The 15,433-nt window shown below is 37.4% G+C and overlaps 1 protein-coding gene across 46 annotated transcripts in view; it reads left to right on the top strand.

Annotated features, from left to right (window-relative positions):
• The window catches only part of SLMAP (sarcolemma associated protein), a 149,540-nt gene that overhangs the window by 57,427 nt on the left and 76,680 nt on the right, over positions 1-15,433 (top strand). For 25 of the 46 annotated variants that reach the window (XM_081524805.1, XM_081524807.1, XM_081524786.1 and 22 more), the window contains exon 3: positions 7,147-7,294. In XM_081524805.1, coding sequence (XP_081380931.1) covers positions 7,147-7,294 — 148 coding nt within the window. Of the gene's footprint in view, positions 1-5,765; positions 5,837-7,146; positions 7,301-15,433 lie in introns of all 46 variants that reach the window. The other 21 variants (XM_081524804.1, XM_081524806.1, XM_081524785.1 and 18 more) reach the window with 2 other exon arrangements.

The raw sequence follows: 15,433 nt of genomic DNA, 5'->3' as shown, positions 1-15,433 counted from the left end.
TTGAATTTCTTTCTTAATTTCCTTTTTGGATTGTTCATTGCTGATGTATACGCACATTTGATTTTTGTGTGTTTGTCTTGTAAACTCCAACTTTGCTGAATTTGTTTATTAGCTCTGTAGCTTTCTTGTGGGTTCCCTGGGATTTTCCATATATAGGATCTTGTCATCTGTGAATAGACAAGGTTTACTTCTTCCTTTCCAATTTGGATGCCTTTTACTTCTTTTTTGTTGTATCTGGCTAGAACTTCAGTACAGTATTGTGTAGCTGTGGTAAAAAGCAGGCTTCCTTGCCATGTTCCTGATCTTAGGAAGAAAGCTTTCAGTCTTTTACCACTGAGTATTATGTTAACTGTGAGTTTTTAATAAATGTCCTCTATCATGTTGAGGAAGTTCCTTTCAGTCTTAACTTTCTTTGTGTATGCGTGCATATTTTAAATATCATGAAAGGGTGTGGCATTTTGTCGAATATGCCTTTTCTACATCAGTTGAGGTGATCTTATGGTTTCATCTTTTTTCCTTTTTTCTATTACTGTGGTATATTATATTGATTGACTTATATTGAACCACTTTGGATAAATCCCACTTTTTTAGCAAACCAAGCCACTGCTTTTCCAGCATAGGGTGAGTTCTGAGTTGTCCTTCCAGGTAGCACCAGACACATTAGAGTAGATAGACACAGTAATTTGCACTTTAGGTCTGCTCTGCTGTCTCTGAAACCAGGTAGCTGTGTCCCATAGTGGAAATGCAGGCTGATATCTATCTTCAAGGCTTCTGCTTTATAGAGGGAGGGAAGGGGACAAGGGTAAGGAATGCTACAGCCATTTCCTACCATTTTTAAGTTGCCTTTTTCTTGATTCAGTGTTCATGTAGTCACTGTAAAACTTTTGTTTTCCAGAGCTTTGACATAGTTGGTTCTGACTCTTTGAGCATGTATTTCAACGTTTGTGTGGAGATGAGAGCTTGGAGCCACCTACTCTGCCATTTTGCTGATTTTACTTTTCTTCTTTCCTTTTTGATTCAGTTTTTCTCCTTTTTTTCTTTCTTCTCTTAAGGCATTATTTGCTTTACTTAGTTCAGTTCAGTCGCTCAGTTGTGTCCGACTCTTTGCGACCCCATGGACTGCAACACACCAGGCCTCCCTGTCCATCACCAACTCCCAGAGTTTACTCAAACTCAGGTCCATTGAGTCGGTGATCCCATCCAACCACCTCATCCTTTGTCATCCCCTTCTCCTCCTGCCTTCAATCATTCCCAGCATCAGGGTCTTTTCCAGTGAGTCAGTTCTTTGCATCAGCTGGCCAAAGTATTGGAGTTTCAGCTTCAACATCAGTCCTTCCAATGAACACCCAGGACTGATCTCCTTTAGGATGGACTGGTTGGATCTCCTTGCAGTCCAAAGGACTCTCAAGAGTCTTCTCCAACACCACAGTTCAAAAGCATCAGTTCTTTGGCACTCAGCTTTCTTTACAGTCCAACTCTCACATCGATACATGACTGCTGGAAAAACCATAGCCTTGACTAGATGGACCTTGATTGGCAAAGTAATGTCTCTGCTTTTTAATGTGCTGTCTAGGTTGGTCATAACTTTCCTTCCAAGGAGTAAGTGTCTTTTAATTTCATGGCTGCAGTCACCATCTGCAGTGATTTTGGAACCCCAAAAAATAAAGTCTGACACTGTTTCCACTGTTTCTCCTGCTATTTCCCATGAAGTGATGGGACCAGATGCCATGATCTTTGTTTTCTGAATGTTGAGCTTTAAGCCAACTTTTTCACTCTCCTCTTTCACTTTCATCAAGAGGCTCTTTAGTTCTTCTTCACTTTCTGCCATCAGGGTGGTGTCATCTGCATATCTGAGGTTATGGGATATTTCTCTCAGCAATCTTGATTCCAACTTGTGCTTCATCCAGACATTTCTCTTGATGTACTCTGCATATAAGTTAAATAAGCGCGGTGACAATATACAGCCTTGACGTACTCCTTTTCCTATTTGGAACCAGTCTGTTGTTCCATGGTCAGTTCTAACTGTTGCTTCCTGACCTGCATACAGATTTCTCAAGAGGCAGGTCAGGTGGTCTGGTATTATTTAGTTACTCATGTCCTAATTTTGTACTCATTCCTGAAATGATTCCCCTTTTTTCCTGTTTCTTTTTTGAGTTCTTTCCTACAGTTTTGTATTTGTAATTTATATTTCTCTTCCATGCCTTGAGTTATTTTCTTAATGTCTTTTAGCTTGTTCTGAAATAGTGTAATTTTGATCTGTTCCCAAGGTATGTCTCTCATTATGTGTAGGGAGTGTTGTTTGCTTTTTATTGTTTTTTCTTAAAATAGCTATGAGATGGGACACAGATATTTTTCTGTTACTCATTTTTATGTAAAATTTGTTTTCCTGAACTTAGAGAAGGGAGTCCTGTTTCCGGATAACTTTTCTAATGTCACAGAGCTCCCTCTTCTGTTGTTTTTGTAAACTGTTTAAAAATATAATGGCTTCCTTTCCTCTTTTTTACTTTTATCTGGATCTCTCTTTCCTGTCTCTGTTGTCTCTACCCTGCTCAATTTTGGTTCCAAACCCTATAGCTTTTGAGGGAAAGCCCTATCCTGGAATGCAACTTTGGTTGGTAGGTTGGTTTTAGAAATTTATATGACTTGGACTGCTCCATTCTTTTTCAGAATTTACCTCACACTCACTTGTTAGCGGATTGGACTAAACCTTTCCCATTTTCAGATTCTCTTTTCAAATTGGCTATCATATTGTCCAGTGAATAGACAGTGACTATTCTGAGATACTCAAGTCTTTCAAATGCCCATTGCTTCTGTATGCATCCTCCTGCACAGGTGCTGATTTCATGCAGGTCTCGTAACTGTTGATGCTTTTTCCTACTTTTATTTTGAGTTTCATATGGATAATTTTCACCTGTTGTTGTATATGTTCTCGTTTGGATTTTGGTTTTGCCGTCTTAGTCACTCTTTTTGATTCTAGGTGGTGATGCAAGTAAATCAAAAAAAATCTGCAATATAGTATCTACCACCAAGAGTCCAGGATCCACTCTGCATTCGTATTTTAAAATTTCCCTGTATGGACTTGGAATTTCTGGCCTCTGGCTGATGACATGTCTCCTGTGTTTGTGCTTCGTTCTGAAACTTTAAAAAATCTGTTGGTAGTTGGATACTGCAAAACCTGTCAACTTAGAGAAGGCTAGAAAGAAGCAGTTTATCATTATAGTGGAAATGAAAGCATTTACACGTTGAGGTGAAGTTGCAAATGGTACAGAACATGTTTGCTTATGGAATGAATAGCAGAAACTTTCTGAAGGCCAAAGAGCAAATTATGCAACCTGTGAAGTGCTATGCTTGTGTCTTTGAAAGTAATCATGATAAGCGAGAAATAGGAAAGAGTGACTGATAGAGCGAGGACAGTCTTTCAGTTCAAGGATTGCCATCAATGCCTGATTTGGGGGAGCTTAACTTTAATTCAGGGGAAGGCAGGGGGTTCATTGAGGATAAAGCCTGTTTGAAAACAGTGAGAGTTGGACTTTGGCCACAAGCTACAGAGGGTTTTATAAATTCAGGGCTCCTGAGACACCTGCTCAACATCAAAGTGAATGCCCAGTGGCTAATGTAAACACTAGAGACGGATTGGTCATTCCTTAGGCTACTAGGAAATAAAGATAGTTAAAGCTTCAATAGGATTTTTTTTTTTTCCAGAGTAGTAAAAAAAATGGGAGAAAAAGAAAAGCCTGATGGAAAAAGGTGTATCAGCATAGAGGAGAAAGAAATTTATGGTTGGAAAGTGACAAAGGACCAAATGACATACCTACCATGGGAAGTACATCCAGGGACTGTTAGCATAGTCACTTCCCAGTCCCTTGCAAACACAGTCACTTCCCAGCCTCTTGACTTCTTTACACCTACCTAGTCAAAGTGTGAAAGTCGCTTAGTCGTGTCTGACTCTTTGCGACCCTGTGGACTATACAGTCCATGCACTTCTCCAGGCCAGAATACTGGAGTGGGTAGCCTTTCCCTTCCCCAGGGGATCTTCCCAACCCAGGGGTGGAACCCAGGTCTCCTGCATTGCAGGTGGATTCTTTACCAACTGAGCCACAAGGGAAGCCCTACACCTACCTAACCTGATAGTAAAATAGAATAGCTTTTGTACAGTATAAACTGAATAGTGGCAGATTGTTTCATTGAAGGTGCAGAAACATTTTTAATATCAGTTTTTCACAACACCAAGGAGAGAAGGGGAAATCAATATAAATATTTCTGCAGGGAAGTAAACTATTTCTGTCTAGCTATGCCCAAGTGCAGAGGCTCTGGGATACGAATGGAGGTTAGTGGGGAAAATAGTGGGAGTTAATGAGTTTGGAGAGGGAACCACGAGCTAGGTCATGTGGGGTTTTATTGGCTGTAATAATAAGAACTTTGAACTTTATTACAAGATGTTTGGAAGCCATTAGCAGGATGAGAGCAGAGGAACAGTGAGCAACTAATGTAAATGATGTTTTCAAGCTAACTGGAGGTCACAGGTACTATGGGTATGCTTTGGACATAATAATAGACATTTTAGAATGTAAAGAACCTGGGTTAATATTGATTAAATTCTTTTAATTTGAGAATTTATGGTTTTAGAGTTAAGAGCTACAGACATGAGGTGTTGAGATATATGTGTGCATATGTGTATACAGAAAAACACACACATTTTTTATTTTTCAAACAAAGCTTGCTAAACAGTACTGAACCTCATTTCATATATTCTTACTTCTGTTCTCTTATTTTTTTTTAAACCACTAGTCACAGCCCAATAAATTGACTTAGTAACACACTATTGTTGTTATTCAATCCCTAAGTTGTGTCCGACTCTTTGCAACCCTATGAACTGCAACATGCCAGGCTTCCCTGTCCTTCACTATCTTCCGGAGTTGGCTCAAATTCATGTCCATTGAGTCAGTGATGCTATCCAGCCATCTCATCCATTAGTAACACAATAATGGATCAGAATTTGAAGTTTAAAAACCACTGTAAATCTATAATCCCCTTATATGGCTTGCCAAGGCACATACAACTGAAAATGACCAAACCAGAATTCAGATATTGCCACATTTCCTAAGAATATATCTGTTAAAAAAACAAAAAAACAAGCCTGTTTATACAGTGTTTAAGAGTAGGTTCCAGTGTGGAAAAATCTTGAGGATCATTGTTCCTTCTTGAGCATGTTGCCTATGCTTATCTCTCTGGTGTGAAATGTTAAGGCCTTTAAATTTCAAATGGACTTGTAAAATATCAACACAATTTTCTTTCCTGATGGCCTGTAATTAAATATATAAACTGCTAGCCAAAGTAACAGTTGGTCTCTCTTGAATTATAAACAGAATAAGTCATTTATAGCCAGCCTGGTGGCCTTTAAATTGTCCCCTAGGAATTAATGAAAAGAAATGTCACTTTCATATTTCCTACAAATTGCTTATTCTTTTGTTGTGTTTCATTTTGGAAGAGGGTTTTATGGGAGGAGTGAAGGATAAATGAAACATGAAGGTCAGTATGAAGTAATGGGGGAAAAATATCCCTTTTAATTCTGTTATATAAATCCCTGCTTCTGTCTTCCATAGCTCTGTGACCTTTGGAAAGATACTTGCCTGTGCCCTACTTTTCTCATATATAAATGGAAATAATATCTATATCATACCTTTAACGTTAAGGTTAAATGAGGGCCCGGTGGTGCAACATGTATTTTAATAAATATTAGTTTTCTTCTTTCCTTTCTTCTTTAGGAAGGAATTCAGTGAAAATGTGTTACTAGAATAAGCAGGGCTGGAGAGTGTAGAAAAATGCAAAAAGAAAGGTACATCTTTTTTTATTGGTTGTTCTCTTCCTAGTCAGTCTGTTGTGTGTGATCCCAGTTGTTGATAATTTCTTTGGGGATAGGTAGATGATAAATAGGTAGGCTTCCTGTGCCTCCTGCTGTCCCTTCCCTTTTTAAGAGGGAGGATTACCCAAGTGATGAAAGGCAAGCTTAGTGGGGGCTAGAAAGTGACACCTTCACAGTTGATTGCAGTATTTTAGTTTCTCATGTCTTCAATCTGTTTATCACAAAGAATTTACTGAAGACATGTTGGTCCTGATACCACGTATGTTAGTTCACTAATAGCTGTTCATATAGGTATTACCTAATACCAATTGTCCTTGCCTATGGAGTAAATAACACTTCCTTTGATTTAACCCATAAATTATAGCAGCAGAGTTACAAAGTCAAAGTGAGATAATAAGATAAAATTTTTAAAAAAAAGATAAAATTAGAGTGTTTTATAATTACCTTTAAGAAAATGTTTTACTGAGATATAATTTATATGCCATAAATTCAGTCTTTTAAAATGAACAATTCAGTGATTTTTAGTATATTCAGAGTTGTACAACCATCACCACTATCTAACTTTAGAACCTTTTAATCACCCCAAAATGAAACGTAATACCCATTAGCAGTTATTCACCCCTACCCACCCCTCCCCTCCTGTGCCCTGACACCTCAACCCCTTGCAACCACTAATGTGCTTTTTATCTCTGTGGATTTGCTTATTCTGGATATTTCATATAAATTGAATTACATATGTCTTTTGTGACTGATATCTTTTACTTAGCATAATGTTTAAAAGTTCATTCATGTTTTAACATAAATCAGTACTTCATTACTTTTTATTGCCAAATAATTAATTCATATAGATATATAACATTTTATTTTCCTATTCATCAGTTGATGGACATTTGGGTTTCCATTCTTTTGGCTCGTGAACAATACTCCTGTGAACATTTGTGCACAAGTTTTTGTGAGGACATGTGTTTTTAGTTCTCTTCAGTATATACCTCAGAGTGGAATTGCAGGGTTATATGCTAGCTTTACATGCTAACATTTTCGGGACCTTATAAACTGTTTTCTGAAGTGATATACCATTTTGTCCCACTGGATTTTAAATCTCCCACTTTTAAAGTTCTGATTTTATATATAATGGGAAATCTTAGCTGAAATAAGCAATTTGAATTGATAGGGGGAAAAAATTCACCTGTAGTAGTTTGCAAAGTTGGAAGTACTTTTTTTAAAAGTAGGTTTGAAATTATTACTGTTAATCTTTGGCTCTTTTTTAAATTTTATTTTTGCAGTTTTATCTTCAAGACACTAAAAGTAGTAATGGTACCTTTATAAATAGCCAGAGATTGAGTCGAGGCTCTGAAGAAAGTCCACCATGTGAAATTCTTTCCGGTGACATTATCCAGTTTGGGGTAGATGTGACGGAGAACACACGGAAAGGTACGGGTATGGATCGATTTTTCCTATTATTTGTCTTGTTAAATTTTTTATTCTGTTGTTTAATGTTAACAGAACATTTCATGCTTATAAAAGCAATTTAACTGTGACATTTCATGCAGTGAAATGTTGAGTGTCTCACTTTTTCTATTGCTTTTCTATAATTTTAAATTCTGAAATATTAAATAGTTTATTATCTTTATCACAGTACCAAAACATAGGGGACTGCTGTATCAGTTAAGAAGCAGTTGGCTGAAGTGACACTATATTCAACCAACAAGAGCTTAAACCATAAGGATGAGTGTGAAAACGTTAGTCACTCAGTCATGTCCGACTCTTTGTGACCCTATGGACTGTACCCTGCCAGGCTCCTCTGTCCACGGAGTTATCCAGGCAAGAATACTGGAGTCAGTAGCCATTCCCTTCTCCAGGGGATCTTTCCAACCCAGGGATTGAACCTGAGTCTCCCACATTCTGGGCAGATTCCTTACCTTCTGAGACACCAGAGAAGCCCCAAACCATAAAGATATCTATTATTAACTTATTAACAATAAGTCTGGAAGTAGATTAGCTCAGACTTCGTTCAGTTGGCTCTGTAATGTTATCAAGAATCCAGGATCTTACTGTCCTCCCAGTCTGTTATCCTTTATATGTTAGTTTCTTAAGCTTTTACTTGTCACCTCATGGTTTAAGGGTGATGGCTTCAGCCCCAGGCATTATTTTCCCCACACCAGTGTCCTAGGCAAAAAAGATGAGATGGGGACAAAGTACCTTCTAGTGTGACTTTCTTTTTATGTTTGAAAGAACAATCTTTCATAGACTCCTTCGAGCAGATTCCTTCTTTTGCTCACTGTCTACGTGGGTGGGTCATGTATATAGCTTTAGCTGTAGTTACAGGGGAGCCTGGGAAGGAAGTTACCTGACCAAGGGGAGCAGGAGATCCATGACTAGCGTAGATCAATTATGATTTATCCCTTTGGTTGTGCATTCATTGTTGCCCCAAACAAAATCAGAATTCTGTAGGCAGCTACTACAAATGTAAAATTTCATGTCTCAGTTTCTGAAATTAGAAGTCTGTGGCTAAATAAATTTAGATTATTTTTACAATTCTGAGGCTTTTTGGCCCTACCTAGTTCACTGTATATTTTATGACTGAAATGATAATGACTGAATCATAAAACTAAAAAAATAGGAACCGAAAGTATGCAGTCCCACTTGTCATAGTTTAGTATGCACCGTGAAATGATTGGCACGTTTTTCCTTTTGTTTCTCTGAGCATCCTCTGATCTGAATACCCTAAGTCATGAGCCTCTAACATTTTGCACAGGAGACGAGGGAATCCAGGTGTGATGGTGATGATGGTCTGTGAATATATGTGTCTTAGTTGCTCTGTCGTGTCCAGCTCTTTGTGACCCCATGGACTGTAGCCCACCAGGCTCTTCTGTCCATGGAATTCTCCAGGCAGGAATGCTGGAGTGAATTGTCATTCCCTTCTCCAGGGGATCTTCCCAACCCAGGTCTCCAACCCAGGCCTCCCGCATTGCAGGCAGATTCTTTACCATCTGAGCCACCAGGGAAGCCCTGTATGTATGTATGTGTATACATTTACATACTGCAACTGCAGTATTATTTTTGTTGGGTTTTATTGGCCTTCTCGGGGTGTTAGGTTTTGATACATGGATGTGTGCAGGGCCAAGGTCTTAGGAATTTTCATTTACAGTTGTAAAATAGAAGAGAAAATTTGTATTTTGATGCAAAATATTGAGTGCTTCTTACTAAGAGAACTCCACTTCTGTATAACTATACTAAGAACAGCTGCAGTGGACACTTTGATATTTGCTGTTGCTATATCACATCTCCTCTGCTACCAAGTCATTCAGCAAACATTTACTGAACCCCAGCTGTGAATAACCCAGAGAAGGCAGAATTTAACTACATTGTCTTTCTCTCCAAGGAATATCTATTTTCTTGTCTTGCATTTCTCAAAGAGAATAAAGAGGTGTTACTTTGCAGAAGAATGAAGTAATCAAATACATTTAGGAAATGCTTAGTTAACCAAAGGTAGGCAAGACTTCTCAGAGCTTTTAACATGCTAACATATGTGCAGGTCTCTAAGGGGGTAATTGATTGAATGTAGGTATCTCCAGACTCGTTTCCACTTTTCTTCCCCATCTTGCTGTGCAGGACACGTTAGAAAATACTGTAGAAAGCTAAGAGGAAAACTGAGACTAAGTGTTAGTACAGTATTATTTCAGCAACATCAGTTCTTGCAGGCTTCTTTGAAAATTTGCATATCTTTTATGCCAACTTTAAGGAAATTAAGAAAATTTTCTTCATCATTTAAAATGTTGTTTCTTTTGGCATTTAATTGGCTTGAAAAAGTTGACTTATATTATGCATGGCCTCTTGGGATTCAGCTGTGTTATGAATTGAGTATTACTATTTAAGCATATGCTTTAAAATTAAAAAAAAATGTTGCTCTATGCTAAACATTATATCAGTTGGAAAATGCTTTTGAAATTGTGCAACACTGTTGGATAACTGGTGGATCAAAGAAATCAAAAAAAGAACTTCAAACTATGTGGAAAGGAAAGGAGACTTTCCTACCAAAATACATTAAATCCTTTACTCAGATAAAAATTTACAATCTAAAATTTTTCCATTATTAAAAAAGAAAGACAAACAATGAAGGAACTTGGCACTTAGAAGAAATTAGAAAAAGAACAAGAAAACAAAGTTTGGAAGAAGAAAAATGAAAAGCAGAAATTAATGAAATAAAAAAAATTTAGAAGGGGTAAACAAACCCACATGCTGGTTCTTTAAAACAAAACAGTAAAATAGGTAGTTCGTAAGCCTTGATTCCTTTATTAGGCTAAAAAATACAAGGAATGAGAAAGGAGATATAAACAGATATTGGATATACCAAAAGAATTCTTAGAGACTGTTACATGCCAAACTGTGGCAACAACAACAAAAAAATAGAGTAAATTAATATTTTCCTGGGAAAATTACCCCAAGATGTAGAGAACTTTCAAGTTAATTTTTTTTAAAGAGAATAAAAAAGTTATTAAAAATTGACTAGAAACATGCATCGAAGTTAAATTTGGCCTTATTAAAAAAAAGATAAATCCAGTGTTGTGTAAATAATCCAATATAAGTAAAGGTGAGAAGCTCTGAAAATCCTTTAAAGGAGCCAGCAGCCTTTCAGTTCAGTTCAGTTCAGTTCAGTCGCTCAGTCGTGTCCGACTCTTTGCAACCCCATGAACCGAAGCACACCAGGCCTCCTTGTCCATCACCAACTCCTGGAGTCCACCCAAACCCATGTCCATTGAGTCAGTGACGCCATCCAATCATCTCATCCTCTGTCGTCCCCTTCTCCTCCTGCCCTCAATCTTTCCCAGCATCAGGGTCTTTTCAAATGAGTCAGCTCTTCGCATCAGGTGGCCAAAGTATTGGAGTTTCAGCTTCAACATCAGTCCTTCCAATGAACACCCAGGACTAATCTCCCTTAGGATGGACTAGTTGGCTCTCCTTGCAGTCCAAGGGACTCTCAAGAGTCTTCTCCAGCACCAAGTTCAAAAACATCATTTCTTCAGTGCTCAGCTTTCTTTACAGTCTAACTCTCACATCCATACATGACTACTGGAAAAACCATAGCCTTGACTAGACAGGCCTTTGTGGACAAAGTAATGTCTCTGCTTTTTAATATGCTGTCTAAGTTGGTCATAAGTTTCCTTCCAAGGAGTAAGCATCTTTTAATTTCATGGCTGCAGTCACCATCTGCAGTGATTTTGGAGCCCAGAAAAATAAAGTAAGCCACTCTTTCCACTGTTTCCCCATCTATCTGCCATGAAGTGATGGGACTGGATGCCATGATCTTAGTTTTCTGAATGTTGAGCTTTAAGCCAACTTTTTCACTCTCCTCTTTGACTTTCATCAGAAGGCTCTTTAGTTCTTCACTTTCTGCCATAAGGGTGGTGTCATGTGCATATCTGAGGTTATTGATATTTCTCCCGGCAATCTTGATTCCAGCTTGTGCTTCCTCCAGCCCAGCATTTCTCATGATGTACTCTGCATATTAACAATATACAGCCTTGACGTACTCCTTTTCCTATTTGGAACCAGTCTGTTGTTCCATGTCCAGTTCTAACTGTTGCTTCCTGACCTGCATACAGGTTTCTCGAGAGGCAGGTCAGGTGGTCTGGTATTCCCATCTCTTTCAGAATTTTCCACAGTTTCTTGTGATCCACACAGTCAAAGGCTTTGGCATAGTCAATAAAGCAGAAATAGATATTTTTCTGCAACTCTATTTTTCAATGATCCAGTGGATGTTGGCAATTTGATCTCTGGTTCGTCTGCCTTTTCTAAAACCAGCTTGAACATCTGGAAGTTCACGGTTCATGTATTGCTGAAGCCTGGCTTGGAGAATTTTTAGCATTACTTTACTAGTGTGTGAGATGAATGCAGTTGTGCGGTAGTTTGAGCATTCTTTGGCATTGTCTGTCTTTGGGATTGAAATGAAACTGACCTTTTCCAATCCTGTGGCCACTGCTGAGTTTTCCAAATTTGCTGACAGCCTTTCATTAGTGCCAAATTCTGATACAAATAAAGTACAAAGAAAAAAACCTGTAATTGCATTTGTAACAATAGATAAAAAAATACTGGTTAGGATCATAATAAATTCAAAAACTAGAAAGTGAAGCTAGAATAAACAGAAGTAAGATTTACTCTAAGAATGCAAAGATAATTCAATTTTGGGGAAATATATCAACATCATGCACAAAATAAAGCTGAGAAGTATGTACTGTAGAACCAGTGGATGTTGAAAAGGCATTTGATCAAGTTCAGGAATTATTCCTAGTAAAAATTCTAAATAAATAGGATGAAAAGAAGAAAAAAAACAAAAATTATAATTAAAACAAGAAAAATAGCAAAAATGCTACACACATAAAAATGCATGAAGCTAAGTTTGTGTATATCAATAAAGATAAATCTCAAACATTATCTCAAGAATATTGCAAAAGAATGCATATGGTATAATACCCTTTACGTGAAGCATGAATTCATGTACAACAATGTTCTCTTGTGCTTTCTTTTATTATATCAATTAAATTCTTTAAGATCTTTTAAAATTGAAGTATAGTTAATTTACATTGTTGTGTTGGTTTCAGGTATATAGCAAAATGATTCAGTTCTCTGTGTGTGTGTGTGTGTGTCTGTTCATGTATGTATGTGCATTGTTTTTCAGATTCTTTTCCATTATAGGTTATTAAAAGATACTGAATATAGTTCTCTGTGCTATGCAATAGGTCCTTGTTGTTTATCTATTTTATATATAGTACTGTGTATATATTAATCCCAAGCTCCTAATTCATCCCCCAACTTCCCCATGCTATCCAATTTGGTAACCGTAAGTTTGTTTTCTATGTCTTTGAGTCTGTTTTTGTTTTGTAAATGAGTTCATTTATATTATATTTTAAGATTCCATATATAAGTGGTATATGATATTTGTCTTTCTCTTATCTGACTTACTTCACTTAGTATGATAATCTCTGGGCCCATCAATGTTGCTGCAAGTGACATTATTTCCTTCTTTTTTTATGACTAAGTAGTCTTTCATTATGTATATATACCACATCTTATGGTTTTCTCCGGATATATGCTCAGGAGTGGGATTGCAGGATCATATGATAACTCCATTTTTAGTTTGTAAAGAAATCTCCGTGTTGTTTTGCATAGTGGCTGCAGCAGTTTACATTCCCACCAACAGTGTAGGAGGGTACCCTTTTCTCACGCGCTCTCCAGCAATTATTATTTGTGGACTTTTAATGATGACCATTCTGACCCATGGGAGTTGGTATCTCATTGTTACTTTGATTTGCATTCCTTTAGTAATTAGCAGTGTTGAGAATCTCTTCATGTGCCTACTGGCCATCTGTTTGTCTTCTTTGGAGAAATGTCTATTTAGGTCTTTGGCCCATTGTTTTGATTGGGTAGTTTGTTTTTTTATTATTGAATTGTATGAGCTGCTTACATATTTTGGAAACTAATTCCTTTTCTGTAGCAAGATGCAAGATGTAGCAAATATTTTCTCCCAGTCTTTTCTCTTTGTTTATGGTTTCCTTTGCTGTGCAAAAGCTTGTTAATTTAATTTAATTAGGCCCCATTTGTTTATTTTTGTTTTTATTTCCCTTTCTCTATGAGACTCTAATGGTTGCTCTCTAATGCTTTTGAACACATTTATAATAAGGATATTAAATTGGACACTTGAAATGATAAAAAATAATGTGTGTGGATCTATGAAAAGGATTTTTTTCATCAGTGTGCATAGGATAAAAAACAGTGGAAGGATAATTTTTAAATTGCCCTTCATGCAGGTATTAAAAAGAGTACGTTAGGGTTATATGAATTGCAAGGATTTCCATAAGATATATTGTTAAGTAAGGAAAGGATTACTTTTCATAATTTCATTATTTTTAAAAGTCTCATCAGTCCCTTTACATGTGCCTATGTACATATGTGTTTGTATATGCTTATATGAACATGGGAGGAAAACATAGAAGAATGCATATACATACTAATTATTAATGTGAATCTTTCTGGATTATGATTGAAGAGAAGGAGTAAAGGAGCCAAGAGCCAATTAAAAAGGGCAAGGCTAACAAAACTGCAGTAGAACCCCTCCAGAACGTGACATATTGTGCATTTGTATAAAACAATGTATGTGTAAAAGGAAATTTTTAAAAGGTATGTACAACATATATATATGTTTCCATATTTGTGTGTCTACATAAATGAGTATTTTTGTTAAAAATGCTAAAAGTATGGTGTGACTGAATGTATTAGTTCATGTTACTGCCGTCTATGGGGTCGCACAGAGTCAGACACGACTGAAGCGACTTAGCAGCAGCAGCAGCAGTGTCTCTTTTATTCCAGTCTCTCCAAAACAAGGTGATTTTGATGTTTCGCTTCCTGCATAGTATGGCTTCAGGGAAAAGATCCATTGGTCAACACTTTAGTAATACTCTGCTCTATAGATATAAGATGTTATTGCCAACAAATAGGATGACTTTGTAATAGATTGGGGAGGGGGGAAGACAGAGAAGGAGAGAAGGGAGAAAGAGAAAAAGCCAACCTATCAGATCCTCCTGGAATGGGAGCCTTAACAACTTGCCTGCTGGCTACTTCTCTGTTCATAAGGCCACAAGCTGCCCAGATGGCATGAGTTTTCTAGGTTGTACATTACAGTAACCCTCTGTTGCAGATCTTGGGACCATTTAGTTCTATAAAATTCACATATATTACTGACTCCAGTTAGCTCTTCAGTCAAGGTCCCATTTGACCCACTTCTGTTCCTGGGTTAAGCCCCTGTGAGCAATGGGTCTATTATGAGTAAGGTCAGTGATATCTTCCTTTTGTTTTCTGCTGCAGTTGCACTGAATTACTTTTACTCCCCACAGTATATCTTGTCTTTTCTGGCCTTCAAACCCTTGCACGTGATTTTTTCCTTCCCCCGTAAACCTTGGTAGGCTGGACAAGGTGCCCTTCCATGTCCCTGTTGCACACTGTGCTCATCCCCTCCAAATGTTTGCCTCCTTCACTAACCTGTAAGCTGTACAAGAACAGGCAGTATGGCTGTCTTTATTGCAGAATCTTGCCCGCTTAAACTGGCACATATTGGTTGAGTAAATTTTAAAAACGTGTCATAAATCTTTATCTGCCATTTTACAATAGTTCTTTTACCACCTTATCTCAGTTGAGATTTTATTAGCCTTCCTCCTAATCTGGAGGTTTATGTAACGATGGGGTATTGGCAACCTTCTTGTTACTCACTGCCCTTTTTATTCTGTTGTGACTCAGTTACTTCTCCTTAACCTGTCTAAGCTTTATTTCCTCATCTTATAAAGTAGAACTCATGATACTGTTAACCATCTGAAGGTTTGTGGTATGATATTCAGTGTTCACATTATGGCACGGCGATCACTGTGAACACTGAAAGAGGAAACATGAAGTGCTTAACTCAGGATCAGGTGCTTTAATTATTACTGAAACCCTTGCCAATTTGTACCATCTTTTTTTTTTTTTTTCTTGCCATCTAGTTTGCTTCTCTTTCTCAGTAGCTTCTGCTCAGGCTTCTTTACC

Source organism: Giraffa tippelskirchi, chromosome 9, assembly GCF_054371585.1.
Source record: "Giraffa tippelskirchi isolate mGirTip1 chromosome 9, T2T-mGirTip1v1.2.pri, whole genome shotgun sequence".
In the NCBI taxonomy this organism is placed as follows: Eukaryota; Metazoa; Chordata; class Mammalia; order Artiodactyla; family Giraffidae; genus Giraffa; species Giraffa tippelskirchi.
This window is presented reverse-complemented; position numbering and strand designations above follow the sequence as displayed.